The sequence below is a fragment of the Manis pentadactyla genome, chromosome 7 (assembly GCF_030020395.1).
Source record: "Manis pentadactyla isolate mManPen7 chromosome 7, mManPen7.hap1, whole genome shotgun sequence".
Classification (NCBI taxonomy): Eukaryota; Metazoa; Chordata; class Mammalia; order Pholidota; family Manidae; genus Manis; species Manis pentadactyla.
This window is the reverse complement of record NC_080025.1, coordinates 134,854,799-134,871,490: the sequence shown is the minus strand read 5'-3', so window position 1 is coordinate 134,871,490 and position 16,692 is coordinate 134,854,799. Positions and strand designations below refer to the sequence as shown.

The window sequence follows — 16,692 nt, the reverse complement described above, 5'->3', positions numbered from 1 at the left end:
ATGCACTCCCCGAGGGCTTTGCTGGCATGTGCGCATGCGGGACCACCATTTTTTTCTGTGGTATTTGGCTGGATTAGAGTGATTACTATTTGAAACGCTTCTTTTTTTTTTTTTTTTTCCCAGGCTGCCCCTTTCCTGGTCCTCTAGCCAGAGAGAGCAGCCTTTCTTTGGGGCTTTTTCGCTCGGTGTACCTTGTGGGCTCCTGCAGCACCAAGTCTAGAATATAAGAGGCAAAAGAAGTCCCAGAGGATTCACCTCTGTTATCCCTCAGACTCTGAGGTCCAAGGTCTGTCTTTTCTTCACCTATCAGAATCTTCTAATATTTCTTGTATATGTAGTATGTATGTATATATATATAAAATAAAGTTTTCAGTTTTGCTTGTTGGGAAGAAAAAAGTTTTATACTCCAACTTTCCAGAAGCAGAAGTCAAAGTAATTTTAAAAAAATGTGAATCAAGTAATGTTACTGCTCTGCTTTCCATTTTCCAAGGGCTTCCCAAGTGATTAGAATAAAATCCAAATTTCTTATTGACCTGTCAGACCCCACATGACGTGGCCCCTGCTCCACTCTGACACACCACATCCCAGCTCTCTCCACCCCTCACATGCTTGAGCCACATTGGCTTCCTTTCTGTTTCTTGAATATGTGGAGCTTTTTCAGTGTCAGACACTATCATGCATAATTGTAAACAAGGACTCTGGTGTCAGCTGACCTGTTGTGTGTGGCTGTGTTACTTTGGGTGAGTTGCTTAGCCTCTTGTGCTTCTGTCTATCTCCTCATGTGTGTAATTTGAGAATAAATATACCACCAACCTCATAGGGCTGCTGAACGGATTAAATGGATTGATATATGTAAAATACTAAATGTGTTCTAAAGTCATCTGAACAATGCCCAGCAGGTGAGAGGCACTGAATAGGTATATTAGCAATGGGGATGGCATCACACCCCTGCCCTTGCAAGGCTATTCCTGTGGCCTGGGTTACCCTTTGTGCAAGACTGGCTCATTTTAATCCTCCAAGCCTCAGCTCAAATGCTGTCTCCTGAGAGGGGCCTTATCTACTTACCTAAAGTAGCATCTCTTCATTTCCTTACAGCCTATCTTACCATGATTGTACTTTTGCAATATCTTGCTAACTTCTTACTTATTTACTGTGTATCTCCTTCCATATGGACATAAGCTTAAGCAGGGGAAGCGGCTCCTCATTGTCTCTTATTTCCTGGCCTATCCTCAGAGCCCAAAACAGAGGAGGCACACGGGAGACTCCCATAAAATATTTATTGGATGGGTGAAAGAATTCAGGGCATTTACAATTACATACTTATCACAAACAATGCTAAAATAGACATTATTGTAGTTAAATTTTGGTCGGCGACTTAAATTTTATTGTAGGATGAACTTCCTGAAGTGGGATTATTGGGTGAAGGGATATGCAAGTAGCCTTTCAGACAGATTGTACGGATTTCTTGTTCCGTCAGTGTCGTGTGTGTGCTGGCCTCCTGCACTTACACCGCAGGCTTTAGGAGAAAAAAACAAAAGCAAGCCTTAAAATATCCTCTCCTTTCTGTGCTTCCAGATTCTAAATAATTTTCTAATATCCTATTATACCTTGCAGGTAAGGACACTGAGGCCCTGGAATTAAATAGTTTCCCCAAAGTCACACATAGTAAGTGGCAGAGCTGGGACCCTGGCTCAGGCAGTTTTCTAAATTTTACTCTTAACCATCCAAGTGTACTTTTTTCTCTTTATGCACCTCAGTGATCCTGGGCACCAGGTCATCTGCAAACAGCTCAATCCACTGCCCAGAATATGCAGCAAACCTCGAAGAGATTGGTGCAAAGAGTGGCATGAGAGGTGGGCAGGGGAAGGGCCTGAGGAGGGAGGTACTGACAGGAAGGAGGTAGCCCCTTCTGGGGCTCCTCTCAGGAGAGGCAGGACCCACACTGGTGATTCTTTCTGCAGTTTTCAGTTCTAATCCCCCTGCTTTGCTTTGCCAACCCTGAGGTCAGCCTTCAGAGCTTTGCCCCGGTGAGCCTGGACTCTTGGTGATTCTGCCCTGTCGGGGTGGTGGGGGTGGGCGGCCAAGCTCTGCTCTTCAGGGATCGTGGCAGTGCCTTTCCTGCTCCTGCAGGGCCTACTTCCGGCCGCCTGCTCCCCAGAGGCTGCGGCCTCCACCGCCCCATGGTCAGAGCCGCTGCATCTTCTCCGCTGGTTGTTTCCAAACTGTCTACACCCTGCTCCCTGCTTCCTCCCAAAGGTACAGTTAGATGGTTCGCCCTGTATTCCCAAGAGCAATGGTCCTAATTTGATAATGCACAATTATCGCCTGAGGGGCTTCTTAAAAAGGAAATCTCAGCCTGGGAGATTTGAACACTGAGGGATGTTTGATGTTAAGGAATTATTGTTGACTTGCAGGCATGACCATGGTATTATGTGTGTGTGCATAATGTATATGAAAGAATCCTTATCTTTTAGAGATATTGACTGAAAGGTTTGGAAGAAATAATATAATGTTTGGGATTAGCTTCAAAATAGTTTGGGGTGGGCAGGAGAGGTAGGTGGGCGTGCAGATGAGGAATTCAACAATCGTTGCTGCGAGCAGTCTATACCTGGGGGTTCCTTATAGGGTTCTCTGGACTTTGGCAGGTGCTTTAATTTTTTTCCATGATAAAAAGTAAAAAAAAAAAAAAAAAAAAAAAAAGCAGAAAGCATGCCTCATTCTATGTTTACAGACACCCCAGAGGGTGCATGTAGGGGCTCTGGCCCCCACGTGGAGAACCGCTTATTCATGTGACCTCAGGTAACCCCTGGGCCATGGGAAACGCATCTAATTGGCTCACTCTTCTGCTTTTTACTTCCTCCACCAAATAACTGGGAAGACAGAAATCCTCAGTAAGAAAAGGGTAAATATCACATTTTGCCGTCTCTTCACCTGGGCCACACATCAGATGCTGAATTTTTGCTACTGGGTATTTACACGGATACTTCTATTCTCTTTTGAAAGTGAAATGTTTTTGAAAATAGTTGGTTAAATAGTGAGTGTGATTTTTTTCTTTTCCAACGTGACTTTATTTTTATAACGAAAAGGAGTGCTTGGCGTGCTTAGTAGATTCATTGAAAGGGTGTCTCTGGAGCCTGGTGATGGCCTCTAGAAATCTCCAACCAAATCCGCCACTCGCTGGGGAGTAAGTCACTTTCCTGAGAGAAGAAGGTCACTGCTTCCTGGTGGGGCCCGAAGGTCGTGGCCCAGGGCGCAGGTGGTGCGGGGGCTGGGGGTTTGGGCAGGGCCGGCCGGCGGGGCAGGTTTGTCCTCACCTACCAGCAGGCAGGTGTTGATACAACAGAGCCGCCTCCGGGCTCTGCCCCCGCCTGCGGAGGAGAAGCAGCCGGGAGGAAGGCCGCCTGAGGAATCCCCCAGCCGGGCTGGACCTGCCTGGCCGACGCCTGCGAGCTCCTACACCCAGGGCTCCCTGCTCGGGGTGGGGCGACGGAAGCCACCGGAGAGCTGCAGCCCCCGGCAGGTTCCAGATCCCTGCCCAGGACCTGCTCGGTGAAGCCGGGGTAGGAAGGGTCTTTGCACTGTGCTTTCTGCTCTGCGTGAGGCTAACGTCTCGGGTCTCTTTTCTATGAAAACATTGCTGTTTATCAGAAAGGGCAGTATGAAAAGTTTTGATTCATCTCAATGTCAAAAAGGCAAACATAGAGGACAAAACTTTGCATTTGCGAAGGAGGGATGTTTAGCCTCTCGGCAGTAGATGGGGAAGTATTTTTTGAGCACCTGCTCTGCTTTGACCGGTGACAGAAGGAAAAGGACGACATAGTTCTCTCCTCACGGAGTTTACTGGCCAGTGGGCAACACAGACCTAAGAAGTAATTGCAGATGTTATATTCTGGGCATAGACGAGGGGCTTGTTCCATGGGGCTGGTGGTGGTCTGGAAGGAAGGTATCCTTACAGGCTGGAATGAAGAAGTATGTGGGTACAGGGGATGCAGGGTGGAGAGGAAGAGACTGAAGTTCCAAATCTAGGGGGCAACACTGACAAAGGTCCTGGGGCAGGAGGGCTCTGGTAGAAATTCAGTGTGTCTGGAGAACAGCGTGTGGAGAGATGAAGCTGGAGGGAAGGCAGAGGCCGGATTATGCAGCCTTTCGTTGGCCACATCACCGGTTTTAGACTTTATCCTGTGGGGAATTTGGACATTGGAAAAATGAAAACAGAGGTAGGAAAAACCCAGTGTTTGGCAAACGGCAGATTTCTATATGTTATAAAATGAAATGAGGAAAAGGGGCCCACTCTGGAGGTGTGATGATTCTTTCAGAAGGTTGGACTTTGGGGAAAACAATTTAGTTTGGCAGCAGTAGAGCAGTCTAGAGGGTTTTTGATGGGAATGGATTCTAGATGAGTATCCCTTTTCCAGAGCGAGGACGTACAGATTTATTTCATTCTGCTGACTCTCTGTGCAGGGTTCTGCTTAATCCCCTCACCTGCTGATGGATATCTAGGGGAGATTTAGTGTAATTGTTACATACAATGGTTATCAGAAATATCCGTGTGCATCTGTTTCCCTATATTCCTCCAAGTTTATCTGGATGAATAGCAGTGGAAATCTTGGGTCATGGGTATGAGTAATATAAAATTGGATAAGTATTCACAAATTGCCCTCTGAAAATGCTGTGCAAATTTACATTGCAACTACTAAGTGTATAAAATGCCTGCTTTCCCTTACCCTCCACAGCCTGACTCTTATTCCTGTTTTTTAATCTTTTGCCAATCTGATAGGTGGGAAAGAGTTCTATCCTGTTTTTTTTTTTTAAATCATGAGTGATTCCTGTTAGGTTTTCTTCCCTGTTGGATTTTAATTTGAGTCAACTAAAAACATTTTTTATCATAAGGTTTCCACACATTTGTTATGTCAAATCATCTTTGTCTCCTACAGACCGAGGCTGGGTCAAGATGGCGTCTGTGTTTCGCAGTGAGGAGATGTGTTTGTCACAGTTATTTCTCCAGGTGGAGGCTGCCTATTGCTGTGTGGCTGAGCTTGGAGAGCTTGGATTGGTTCAGTTCAAAGATGTAGGTACTGCATTCTTTGGAGTCCAGAAGAAGGTGGGGTGGGAGCAGACAACTCTTCCAAACCACCTCTTGGGAGTGAGCCTAGTGCAGGGAGAAGAGCAATAGATGAAATTCCGTGGCTGTAGTCCTCCTGGCTAGGGTTTTCGATAACACTGGGCAAATAAATGACTTCAAACATATTCTCGCGTCCTCATTCATGTCTCCTCTATAGGCATGTTTTGAAGATGAGTACATGTTAGATGGCATTGCATTTTCTTTCCTATGTAGAATCTTTAGAGAAGTGGGTATATCCACAGGCAGATTACCCAACCTTGTTCTGAGGACAGAAACCAATTCTTCCTGACTAGTCTGAGGACAAAGTATCCCGGAGTGACTCCAGTGCTAGACTCTCTTGAGTGTGATGTTGGGGTGTCATTTCCCAGAGGTGGTTTAGATTTTACCTTCCAAGCTTTTTTGAATCCAGTTTTGAAATTGGACCCCTTTACTCTCTTTTACTTTCTCATAAAGGTCAAGATCAGAACTGAGCTCCTGCAGGGAAGGGTCACATCTTGTACTTTGGGTCCCTACTTCCTAGCATAGGACCTGACGAGAGCAGTTCCTCAGGAACACTTACTGGGCCGAGCTGAGGGCCATCGGCACAGGACTTTGACTTTCTGTTGATGAGCGTGATGCCTCGTGTGGAGCAGTGTTGTTCTCAAGGTCCTGTCATAGTCAAGACTCCACTGAGGACTTCAGGGCTCATTTGGATGTAAATGCAACTAAGTCAGGAAACCCTAGCTGTGAGAGGACTTTGTTTCTTAGAAGTTTAAGAAGGCCAGAGCTGAGGCATTTGGGGGATCGAGTGTAAGACAAAGTGTGTTTTCCCTGTAGCTTTCTTGTCTTGTGTATGGAAATATCTATTCCTAAAATGATTCTGGCAACATTCTCCAGCATGAAGAAAAAGAATAAGAAAATAACCAACGGGAATATGTTGGCAGCTGTTGCTACTGATGCCTACCTTGTGTTCCCCCCCCCCCCCCTCTAGTTAAATATGAATGTGAACAGCTTCCAAAGAAAATTTGTGAATGAAGTCAGAAGGTGTGAGTCACTGGAGAGAATTCTCCGTAAGCTAATTTTCTGTTTGCTGTCAAAATGTGAACTGGTGGGGAGGTAAATGGTTTGAAGTAGTTGATTAACAAATATGTCCCTATAAAAATACTTTCTGAGGCGATGCTGGGAACCGGGTAGGGGAAGCTGATGTGGGATCCACGTGCTGTGGTGGGTCCTGGGTGCAATTCAGGCTGCTGAGCTGGCCGAAAGGAACCTGTCCTGCTTGACCTCATTTCTTAGGTCTGAGGAAACACAGTGACTTTGGCTCTCTGGCGGGGGTTTCATCCCTCAGGTTTTCTGGAAGATGAGATGCAAAATGAGATTGCAGTGCAGTTGCCTGAGAAGTCCCCACCAACCCCTCTGCCACGGGAAATGATCGCCCTGGAGGTAGGTTCTTCCGTACTTTTCTAAGGACAGTCAGGAGTCTGCCTCCTGGGGAGCTCTGAGGGCCACTCATGGATTCTTTATCTGGTTGCTGAAGGCTTAAAGGCGAAGTGCCTGGTTGTCCTGTCTCAGATTTACTCCTCAAGGAAAACCCATTGTGCAAATTTCAGTCACCCCTCCTGATCCAGGAGACGGCTCTTTTTCTCTCCCAATACAGCCCTGGTGAAGCTCGCTCCATTTTGAGGACTGGTTTCCTTAGCGATCATAGGGTCTTACAGGCAGCACAGTCTTGTTTCTGTCCCCGAACAGGCCTTATCCTGGCTCAACGGGACGCTTGCTTGCTTCCTTCCTTCCTTCACCATGCTGTATGCTACATCACCAGGACTTACTTATTTCAAGCCAAAGTTTTTGCTTTTGACCACCTTTACCCATGTTGCCCACCTCCCTCAGCAACCACAATCTGTTTTCTGTATCTGAGGTTTTTTTTTAAGATTCTGCATAAAAGTGAGATCCTACAGTATTTGTCTTTCTCTGCCTGACTTACCTCACTTAGCACAATGCCCTCAAGGTTCACCTATGTTATTGCAAATGGCCACGGTTCCTTTTAATGGCTGTATAATATTCCTTTTGTATATAGATCACATTTTCTTTGTTCACCTATTGTTGGACACTCATGCTGTTGCCATGCCTTGGCTAGTGTAAATAATGCTGCACTGAACATGGGGATGCAGACAGCTTTTCCAGAGAGTGATTTGATTTCCTTTGGATAAATATCCAGAAGTGGGATTGGTGCATCATACGGTCTGTTCTCTAATAACCTCTCTGGTGGGGAAGAGCTGATGCATCAAGTCCACTCTAGATTGAGGCCTCTCCTCAGACAGGCTTTTGAGATTAACTGTGCCAAAAGAAGACAACAGTTTTCTTACATATAAAAGGTTTTTTACTTTTACATAAGATCTTTTCTTACATATTTCTTCCTATAAAAGGAAGACAGTCTACTTCCTTTTATAAAACACTGAGTGCTGGCCACGCTTAAGGCACCTTAGAAATAAAACATGGCATGCCCTGTTTGACTTTTTAGGGTACTATCTGAAACATAATTAACTCAACTTGGAAAAAAAAACCACACTTGTTACCTGTTTAACAAAAGCAAGAAAGTCTCTGCGCTTGTCAAGTTTCAATGTAATATCAAAGCAGAGTACCTATAATTATTTGAAAAGGCTATTAAAATACTCCTCCCTTTTCCAACTATATTATCTGTGTAAGACTGAATTAAATTCTAGAGTTTCTAGAGCAGGTGGTGGAGAGAGGAGCAAGGTACAGGGTGGGGGTAGCAGGAGAGATTGTCAAAAGGTGGGCAGACGCAGATCAAAGAGGGTCGTGTAGACCTTGATAAAAAAGGGGGCTTTTTTTTTGTAATCCTCAGAGGAGGAAGGGCTCCCTGAGGGAGGTCGGCAGGTAGGGGGAACTTCACTGACTGAGCCTTATCTCTGGCTGGGTTTGTTTGCTTTTCTTTTAAGGGAACTTTAAACTTGAAAATTTTTTAATCTATTGGTAGTATGAATCTAGATACTCAGTGATATGAAACTGGCAATTCGTCTAGAAAATATTTTGGATCTTGTCACGGTAACACCTGGATATTTTGGGAGAAAGCTTCTAACGAATACAAATAGGATCTCCATAAAACCCTCTCCAATTTCAGTCTTACTCTTCTCCTACCTACCCTGTAGTGACCCCTCCCTCCTGCTGCCATCTCCTCCACCAGCCTTGACGCCAGGCCTGTTCTCGCGGACTGTGAGATGTCATGCTGGCTGATGCTTCCACCCTAATTGTGTTCTGAATTTGGGCAGAGGTTTTCTAGGCCTTTGAGCTGCCTTCTTCACCATCCCACTCTATCCCGCCTCCTACCACCAGCCTGGTTTGTCATGGTGTTGCTTTGTCTCGCTGCTTCCCAGCTCAGGAATGTATGGTGTTCTCCTTCTCACCTAAGCTGGGTCCAGCCTGGCCATCCCAGCCGGCCATTCGCAGCCCTGCTCCACCTCTCAAGTCCTCTACTCCCCTTGGCTGGCCCTTGGTTGTTCTCTGCCTCCCCGGGTGCACTTCTCATTCCAAGCTTTTCTTCATGCCACACCTCACACCCAGAGCCTAGAGCGCCCTTCCTGTCATTTCCCTCTCAGTCTGAACACACGTCTAGATTCAGTTCAGTTCCCACCTATTCTATGAAGCCTTCTCTGGCTATGCCAGGACACACAGATTCCAAGTTCCTCTGAACTATTGGGCTTCTGATCAATATTACAGTAGTTCAGTAGTTCTTAAGCTCTGGATCTCAGATACCTTTATACCCTTAAACATTATTGAGGATCCCAAAGAGCTTTATTTATGTGGGTTATATTTATATTTATTGCATCAGGAACTAAAACTGGGGAAAAAAGTAAAACATTTATTTATTCATTTAAATATAACAATAATATCTCATTACATTTAACATTTTTTAAATGAAAAATAACTATCTTACAGGACAAAAATGGGAGAAAAGTAGCATTGTTTGCAAATTTCTTAAATGCATGGCTTAAGAAATATAAGCTACATCTGTTCTCACATCTGTTCTGCTTCTCACATCTATTCTTCTTTGAATTGATACTCATTCTCATTGACATATAGACAGATAATTCAGTCTTGCACAGATATGTAGTTTGAAAAGAGGAATATTTTCATAGCCTTTTCAAATAATTCTCGATATTCTGTTTTGATATTGCATTGAAACTTGACAAGCATGGAGACTTGTTTGCTTTTTTTTTTTCTTCTTTTTTTAAAATTAAGGTATCATTGATACACACTCTTAATGAAGGTTTCTGGATATTATTTACTATCAAGATGAAATTAAAGTAACATGAGTTCATGAGAGTACTACAGTCTTACCACTGATTATGGGGACTGACTGACCGACCTACTTCACCGATTTGGCAGTTCCCAAGGTCGCTGTGTTTCTCCAAAATCCCTAGAAAGAAGAAATCTTTCTGGCTAGAGGACCCAAGTGGCTTTGGGTCTTTGCCTTGTAGAATTTCTGAAGAGGCTTTCATGACAATTCTAGAGGAAATATTTACTTAGAATAAAAATCTACCCACAAATCCCATATCTCATCAATAACTGCCTTCATTTTTCTGTTTTTAAGCTTTATTCTTATTGCTACATTTTTATATAACTAGATAACCAGAATATACATTATAGTTTTCTACTTTTTGCATTTACTACCATATTGTAAAACATTTATTAGATATTGCATTGTTCTCCAAAATATTTTTAATGGCAATATTATTTAAAAACAATCATTAAGTAGATAGAGCAATGGTTAAAAAATGGGAATTTCATTGTCTCCCCAACTTTGTGCCACTATAGCCAGTGTTCAAAACCCAAGGTAGTGATTATCTCTGAGAGGGAAGGGAATGGGGTGCAGCTGAAGCTGGGTGATGAGTTCAGGGTTCATTACATAGCTCTCCACTTATGTTTGAAATTTCCCACCATAAAAAATGTTAAATATTCAAATTGGTCTGATATTAATATGCTTTTTGTGGGGAGAAGGGAATTAACATTTGCATGGATATCTTTATCTCTGGTAAGAGCGTCTCTTAGGTAGATTTTTAAAAAGCTTGCATATAATTGTCCTTTAATAGGTGACCTTAATCCATTTCATTTATTGTGGTTACTGACTTACTGGCTCTTTAGTATACCACTTGTTTTTGTGTTTTTCCCCCCTTCTCCTGCCTTTCTGTGATACCTTCCAACCCTTCCCAACTTCTCTTGGTTTGAAAGCTATAAACTATAGTTACACTTAACATGTCAAGGTACATATTTAGTACATTCTCCCCTTAAAACCTGCTGCTGGTTCAAAGATCATTCCTTTGTAGATTATGCGTCTTTTTCCCCCTAATGTTAAAAGTTTTGTCTTTATTATGATGTGTTTGTGCATGGATTTATTTGAAATTGTTTTTTTAATGTTGAATTGATATAGTAGAATTTTTAGAAACTATAGTAAGGTATAGAGAATAATGATATAGCCAACATGAAATACCACCCTATGTAAGGTGAAAGGTGACCACAGTGAAGCTCCTGAAGCCCTTTGTGCCCCTGCCCACTTCTCCCCCTTGCTCCTCTCCCCTCTACTTCTCATCTTTGTCCTTCACTCCCTGGAGATAATCACTACTCTACATTTTGTATTTTTTCTTTTTCTTGTTTCTTCATAGTTTCATCACATATCTGGTCTTCTAAAAGCATTTGGTTTAACTTTGAACATTTTAAAGTTTTCTATAAATCGAATCATAATGTGTATTCTTTTGCAAGCTGTTTTCTTACATCATTTAATTTTTTTAAGACCATATTGTTTCAGGTTTTTGAAATTGATTCATTTTCACTGCAGGGTAGTGTTTCTTTTATTGAATGTACCACACTTTATCCATTTTATTGTGAATGGACAATTAGATAAATGAGAAATTAGTTTTCACATTTTTTAATTATTTGCTAAATCTCAGTAGTGCTTTCACAAATTGTGCCCAGTAGAGAACTGATCTTCACTTACTGGATTTGAATTTCAATAGCTTTATTTTACATCTCTAAGGCTTCTAAACTTAAAAGTATTTACCTTTACTTTCCTTCATTTTAGGGCATATTTGTTTAATAATTTCTTGTCTTCTTTATTTTTAGTGGAAATAATGCCTTCATTTATCTCTTTGAACAGTCTAAAAAAACTTTAAACTTCTTTTCAGACTATAAATTATTTGTATAGATTATTTCTGTAAAAATAATTTCACCCAATGTGGTTTTGTGTTCTCATTGTAGATTTTGCTGGTGATTTTCCTTGTCATTAGATTTCTTCATGAGCCCTATTCTTTTTGCACGCTCATCTTGGAGGGAAGATAGTTTTTTCCTTGTTTTTGTCTTCTTGCCTACTGTGCTCACTATTCTACATCGCCTTTTCCATTTGCTTGGACCTGGTTCTGCAAGCCCCAACCAAGAACTGGTGGTTTCTCTTTTTATTTTGTTGTAAAATATGTTTTGTATTTTATCATTACAGTGTTTGGGGCAGCAAGAATTCTCAACATGTAAATTACTCCAGCTTCGCTTTCTAGTATTTTAATGGGGGAGAGGCTTGCAATTGGCCAAAATGCCTTGACATCTTCATGAAGCTAACTACCCTTCATGCAGAGTGTTTTCTAACCTCTCCATCTGAGGTTGGAAGGAACTCTAGAAAGTGTGTGAATACGGCTCTAGCTTAGAGCTCTATCATCACATGGAGTCAGACTGAGCAGGTCCCTCAACGCAAGCTTCGTATTTAGCTTTGATATTTAATTATCTGTTGTGGTTAATGTAAATATCATAGGACTTTCTGCCTGGTTTTCTTTTTTTTGCCTCCTGCATAGACTGTTCTAGAAAAACTAGAAGGAGAGTTACAGGAAGCCAACCAGAACCAACAGGCTTTGAAGAAAGGCTTCCTAGAATTGACTGAACTCAAACATCTCCTGAAGAAAACCCAGGACTTCTTTGAGGTTGCTTTTTGGGGACTGTTCATTAAAGGGGCCTTTCTCCAGAGTCTCAAATTTCCATTTTGAAAACTAGCTGGTTTGGAATATGAATAAATTGCTGTTTCAGTCCCATGGGTAGGCCATTGGTGGTGGTGGTGGGGAGTATTTTGGGTAGAATTTGGTGCTGGTTGAACTGAATGCAAAAGTTATTATGGTGCTCATTGAAAAGTATGTGCCCCAAATGGCCCGGACAGAAGTGGAAGTCACAGCAAAGTACACGGTAGAGTAGATTTGGGATTTTGGGAGGAAGGGATTAAGGAAACTTTTTGATCTGGCAAGGGGCCCTCTACTTTTTGAATTCTGTTAACAATTTGTGGAAAATTAAAGTTTTATTAAAAACAGACAATCCCTTGATGTGTGGGGTGCTTTTAAGGTAGTCTAAGTATATTTAAGTGAATAAAGTGGTTCTTTGACTTTCAGACAGAAACCAATTTAGCCGATGATTTCTTTATGGAAGATACTTCTGGTCTCCTGGAGTTAAGAGCAGCACCTGCATACATGACTGGAAAGCTGGGGTGAGTGTTAACTGCAGGCTCTTCACATGAACATAAGGCTTCCATGCAGTAATAAACCCAAATGTAACCTTACCAGGTTGGTAGAGTTGGAGGTAGTGTTACCTTCTTGTAACGGCGATGCTAACATTCTGAAGCCCAAAAAGTGCAGTGTGTGTATTGTCCCCATGTGGGAAGGATGTGGCGATAATTGTTTGCATGGGTTTTCTCAACTATTCCCTGGCTTTGGGACAAGGCATATGGCATATATATTTTTACTTATCTTTGAAATACTGCTTTGGTAATAAAGTAGATTTGGGGTTTGAAGTTTAAAGTATAATTAGAAATGAGGTGTGGTTATGCAGTCATGTCTTCCAGAAGTAGCAGCAATAGATGATGGATTAATACCCATCAAAATGTGTGGGGATTCAAAATGATGGGATTTCATTCAGTGTCCAAGTAAAATGGATTAATTGATGAAAGCGATACATTTTGCAGTTTGTGTTTTTTCTTCAGTAAAGACTTAGAGGCCTACTGTTTGAGGCACTAGATATTGAACTTGAAGTGGGAAGAAAAAATACATAGTTAAAATATTTGATCAGAGTATAATAAAGGATCAACGTACATTAAAATAAAAGACAAATGAAAGTAACCATTTTTAAAAAGTTAATATGAAAAAGTTGGGCCAGAAATTACCTAGATACCTGGATGATTGTAAAAGTAGAGATGTCTAGAAATCAATATATAGTCAACCCTTGAGCAATGTGGGTGTTAGAGGTATCAACACCCCTGTGTAAGTGAGAAATCCACATGTAACTTTTGACTCCCCCAAAACCTGACTACTAAGACTACTGTTGACAGGAAGCCTTACTGATAACATAAACAGTCAATTAACATTTATTTTGTATGTTATGTATATTGTGTATACTGTATGCTTACAATAAAGTAAGCTAGAGAAAAGAAAATTGTATTTCAAATTGTCACAAATCTCCAAAAAAATTTCCAATATATTTATTGAAGAAAAACTTTGCAAATAAGTGGACCTGCACAGTTTAAACCTGTGTTGTTCAAGGGTCAACTGTATGTATTCACTTAGTACATTATTTGTAAAAATGCATAGAGATCATTGTTGAGCAATTTGAACATTTGTGTCCTTCAGCTGCAATGCTATAATGAATGATGTCATGTTTTTAATTGCAAATAAGTGAATGTGTAACATTGGGATGATTAAGGAAATCTCAGCATGTCAAAGGAAACTGGAGGTCAAAAGGGGCTTGGGGCAAGTAAAAGCGGCATGCAGAGTGGCTTTGTGACCCCTGCCAGGTAGGGCTGTGTGCACCTACTACTCAGAGGGACACGGTCCTTCTGCGAAGTGGTCCTTATGGTTGGTCACCCACCATCATGTCCTCCAGAGCCTTCTCCCGGCATCCCCCCCGGGCCGCAGTAATGGCTCCTCTTATGACTGTCCAGGTTCACGGCTGGCGTGATCAACAGGGAGAGGATGGCTTCCTTTGAGAGGCTGCTGTGGCGAGTGTGCCGAGGAAACATCTATTTGAAGTTCAGTGAGATGGAAGTGAGTTTGGAGGACCCTGTCACGGTGGGTATCTCAGGCTGCAGAAAACGTTCTCTTAAACTCCCTGCAGGCTTTGCGGGGTTTTGTTCTCTCAAACATTTGCCTTTGGTTCTATAGAGCTGATGTCTATTTCTTTCCCTTTCTGTTTCCTTTTCCTTTTCCTTTTTTTATACATATGAAAGATCAATTCAAGGGCTGATTCTTGTTCATTTTCCAAGAAACTCAGCTGTCCGTGCTCCTAGAAACTTAGCTGCACCAGTGCCGCATGATGAGCTGTGGCTTAAGGAGAAAGAACTGAGAACTGATGTGGGTCAGTGTGCCCCAGGCTTTAGCGGGCACGTGAGCAGAAGGGTGACCTGGGTACCTTGCTGAAGTGCAGATTCTGCATCACTAACAAGCTTGCTGAGCTGGTAGTCAACGGACCACACACTTCAAACAGGGGTTCTGAGGGGGCCACTCCACGGAGGGCCACGCATTTATTGCTACTTATTCCATATGTTTTCTGCCCCCACCCTTCCAGTTCATATGTCAATCCACTTACTTTTCAATTCCAAGAAACTGGGCTCATTTCTAAAAGTGCTATCATGTTTTCTAGAATAGAAGCAAAAAAATTAATTTTTAAGTTTTATTTCATGGAAAATTACTTCATAGTAAATTTAAAGTAAGAAGAAGGCTTATTTTAAAAAACACAAAACTAATGTCTTTATTTTTATTTTCTCATGCTGTTTTTCTTTAGTCCCTAGTCATACCCAGGAATAATTTTATGTGGTTGCAGTAATGACATAGAAGTCTTTTTTTTTAAACATCGCTTGATTTTAGATAATATAAAATTCCCCCTATATTATTATGTGTCTTTTATAAATATTCTTTTAGAAGTTGATGTTGAACATCATTTTTTATAATCACATTTTGATATATAGTAGTCATGGTGGTCGAGAGAGTATTTGTAAAGTAAGATCTGGAAAAAGATGACCATAGCCTGTTATCACTAAAGGTCACCAAGCTGATATCATGAGACCAGCATGGATTCCTGGTTCTGGTGGATGAAGAGACAGAAGGACCTAAGAGATTCAGGGGAGAACTCCATGGATGAAGGAGTCTTTGGAAATAATGTAAAGCAGACAGCTCCTCAAATCTCAAAATACCCAACTCCTGCTATGATGAGCAACTGCCAAATGGGCAATTCATTCTGATGTTATTTTCAATAAATGCCTAATGTTTCCATTGAGTTGTGACATTAACTATTTATGGGCATTTTATTTTCAGTTTTTTGAACATTTTCGTGAATGTGGATTTTTATTTTCTTTTGAATTACTTCCATGATAGGAATTCAAGGAAATAGGACTGCTGGCGTAAAGGGTGTGGCGCTTTCATTACACTTGATGGGTCCCGACAAATAGCTTTTCAGTGGGGTTGTTTCTGATTCCAGCACCCTGAGTGGTATGTGATGAGTGCGTCAGATTTATTACTTTTCCAACAATGAGTGGATTTCATAATTTTACCTTTACTACCCACCCCAAAGCAAATGAGTAAAACAGCATTGTTTTGCTTACAAAGTTGAACATTTTCATATATGCTTGTGAAATATTCTCCCTTCCTTGTGAATTGCCAAACTTGGATTTTAAAATTGTACTTTAATCAGTGCCCTTAAACATGGATGTTGTGTAGAGTTAACTCTCAGCTCTTTTCATTTTCAGCCTTGCAATATCCTGGCCCCTCTCTTTTGGATATTTCCTTGTTTATTAATATAATAGGGCTTAGAGGTGGGCAGGGCTCAGCTGTGGCCCAACTAGTGGAGTCAGCAGTGGTGATGTTGCTCTAAGGCTGCCTTGGCCTCCAGGAGGCTCCCCTATAGCCTGCCTCCGTGGTCTTGCCCTCAACCATAATGAATTAGGAACCTAGATCAACTGGGAGAAGTTGAAGTTTCCCAATTTTAAGTTTATAAGTTGTTTTAGACCTAAAAACAGGACTTTCCATTTCTATTATATTCTAACCAGAAAGGAAAAAAAATTTTTTTTCAACTGTTCTGATTTTCTAGAGAGAAGAAATTAAAAAGAATATCTTCATCATATTTTATCAAGGAGAACAACTCAGACAGAAGATCAAGAAGATCTGTGATGGGTAAGGGGCTGTTAATGGCTCTTTTCTCAGTGATTGGGGTCAGAATTAGTGAAGAGGTATGCCGGAGAAAATACAATTGACGGGACTTCTTGGGTTTTAGAATAACATTCCCACATTTGACTGTAGCTGGTGTTAAAAATGCAACTGATTTTTAATAACAGTGGGAATAGGAGCAGAGAAGACTTACTTGTGTAAGCAATATGTAAAGGTAACTGAAAGCAGACATGTCAGCCATTTCAGTTTATTTATTATCACACCTTTTATCAGTTGCTAAAGAGCAGGCAAATGCATAAAAAGAAAGAAATCCTGCCATTTGTGACATGGATAGATTTAGAGGGTATCATGCTAAGTGAAATAAGCCAGGTGGAGAGAGACAAATGCCATGTGATT

General features: G+C 41.6%; 1 protein-coding gene across 3 annotated transcripts in view; it reads left to right on the top strand.

Moving 5' to 3' along the window:
• ATP6V0A4 (ATPase H+ transporting V0 subunit a4) overlaps positions 1-16,692 on the top strand; it is a 78,374-nt gene that overhangs the window by 16,677 nt on the left and 45,005 nt on the right. Inside the window, exons 1-8 of one of the 3 annotated variants that reach the window (XM_036905507.2) lie at positions 3,375-3,560; positions 4,935-5,068; positions 6,093-6,171; positions 6,450-6,544; positions 11,956-12,081; positions 12,538-12,632; positions 14,079-14,205; positions 16,220-16,302. In XM_036905507.2, the coding sequence (XP_036761402.2) occupies positions 4,952-5,068; positions 6,093-6,171; positions 6,450-6,544; positions 11,956-12,081; positions 12,538-12,632; positions 14,079-14,205; positions 16,220-16,302 (722 nt within the window). In that variant the 5' untranslated portion in view covers positions 3,375-3,560; positions 4,935-4,951. Of the gene's footprint in view, positions 1-3,374; positions 3,561-3,988; positions 4,218-4,934; positions 5,069-6,092; positions 6,172-6,449; positions 6,545-11,955; positions 12,082-12,537; positions 12,633-14,078; positions 14,206-16,219; positions 16,303-16,692 lie in introns of those variants that run through there. The other 2 variants (XM_057504801.1, XM_036905506.2) reach the window with 2 other exon arrangements.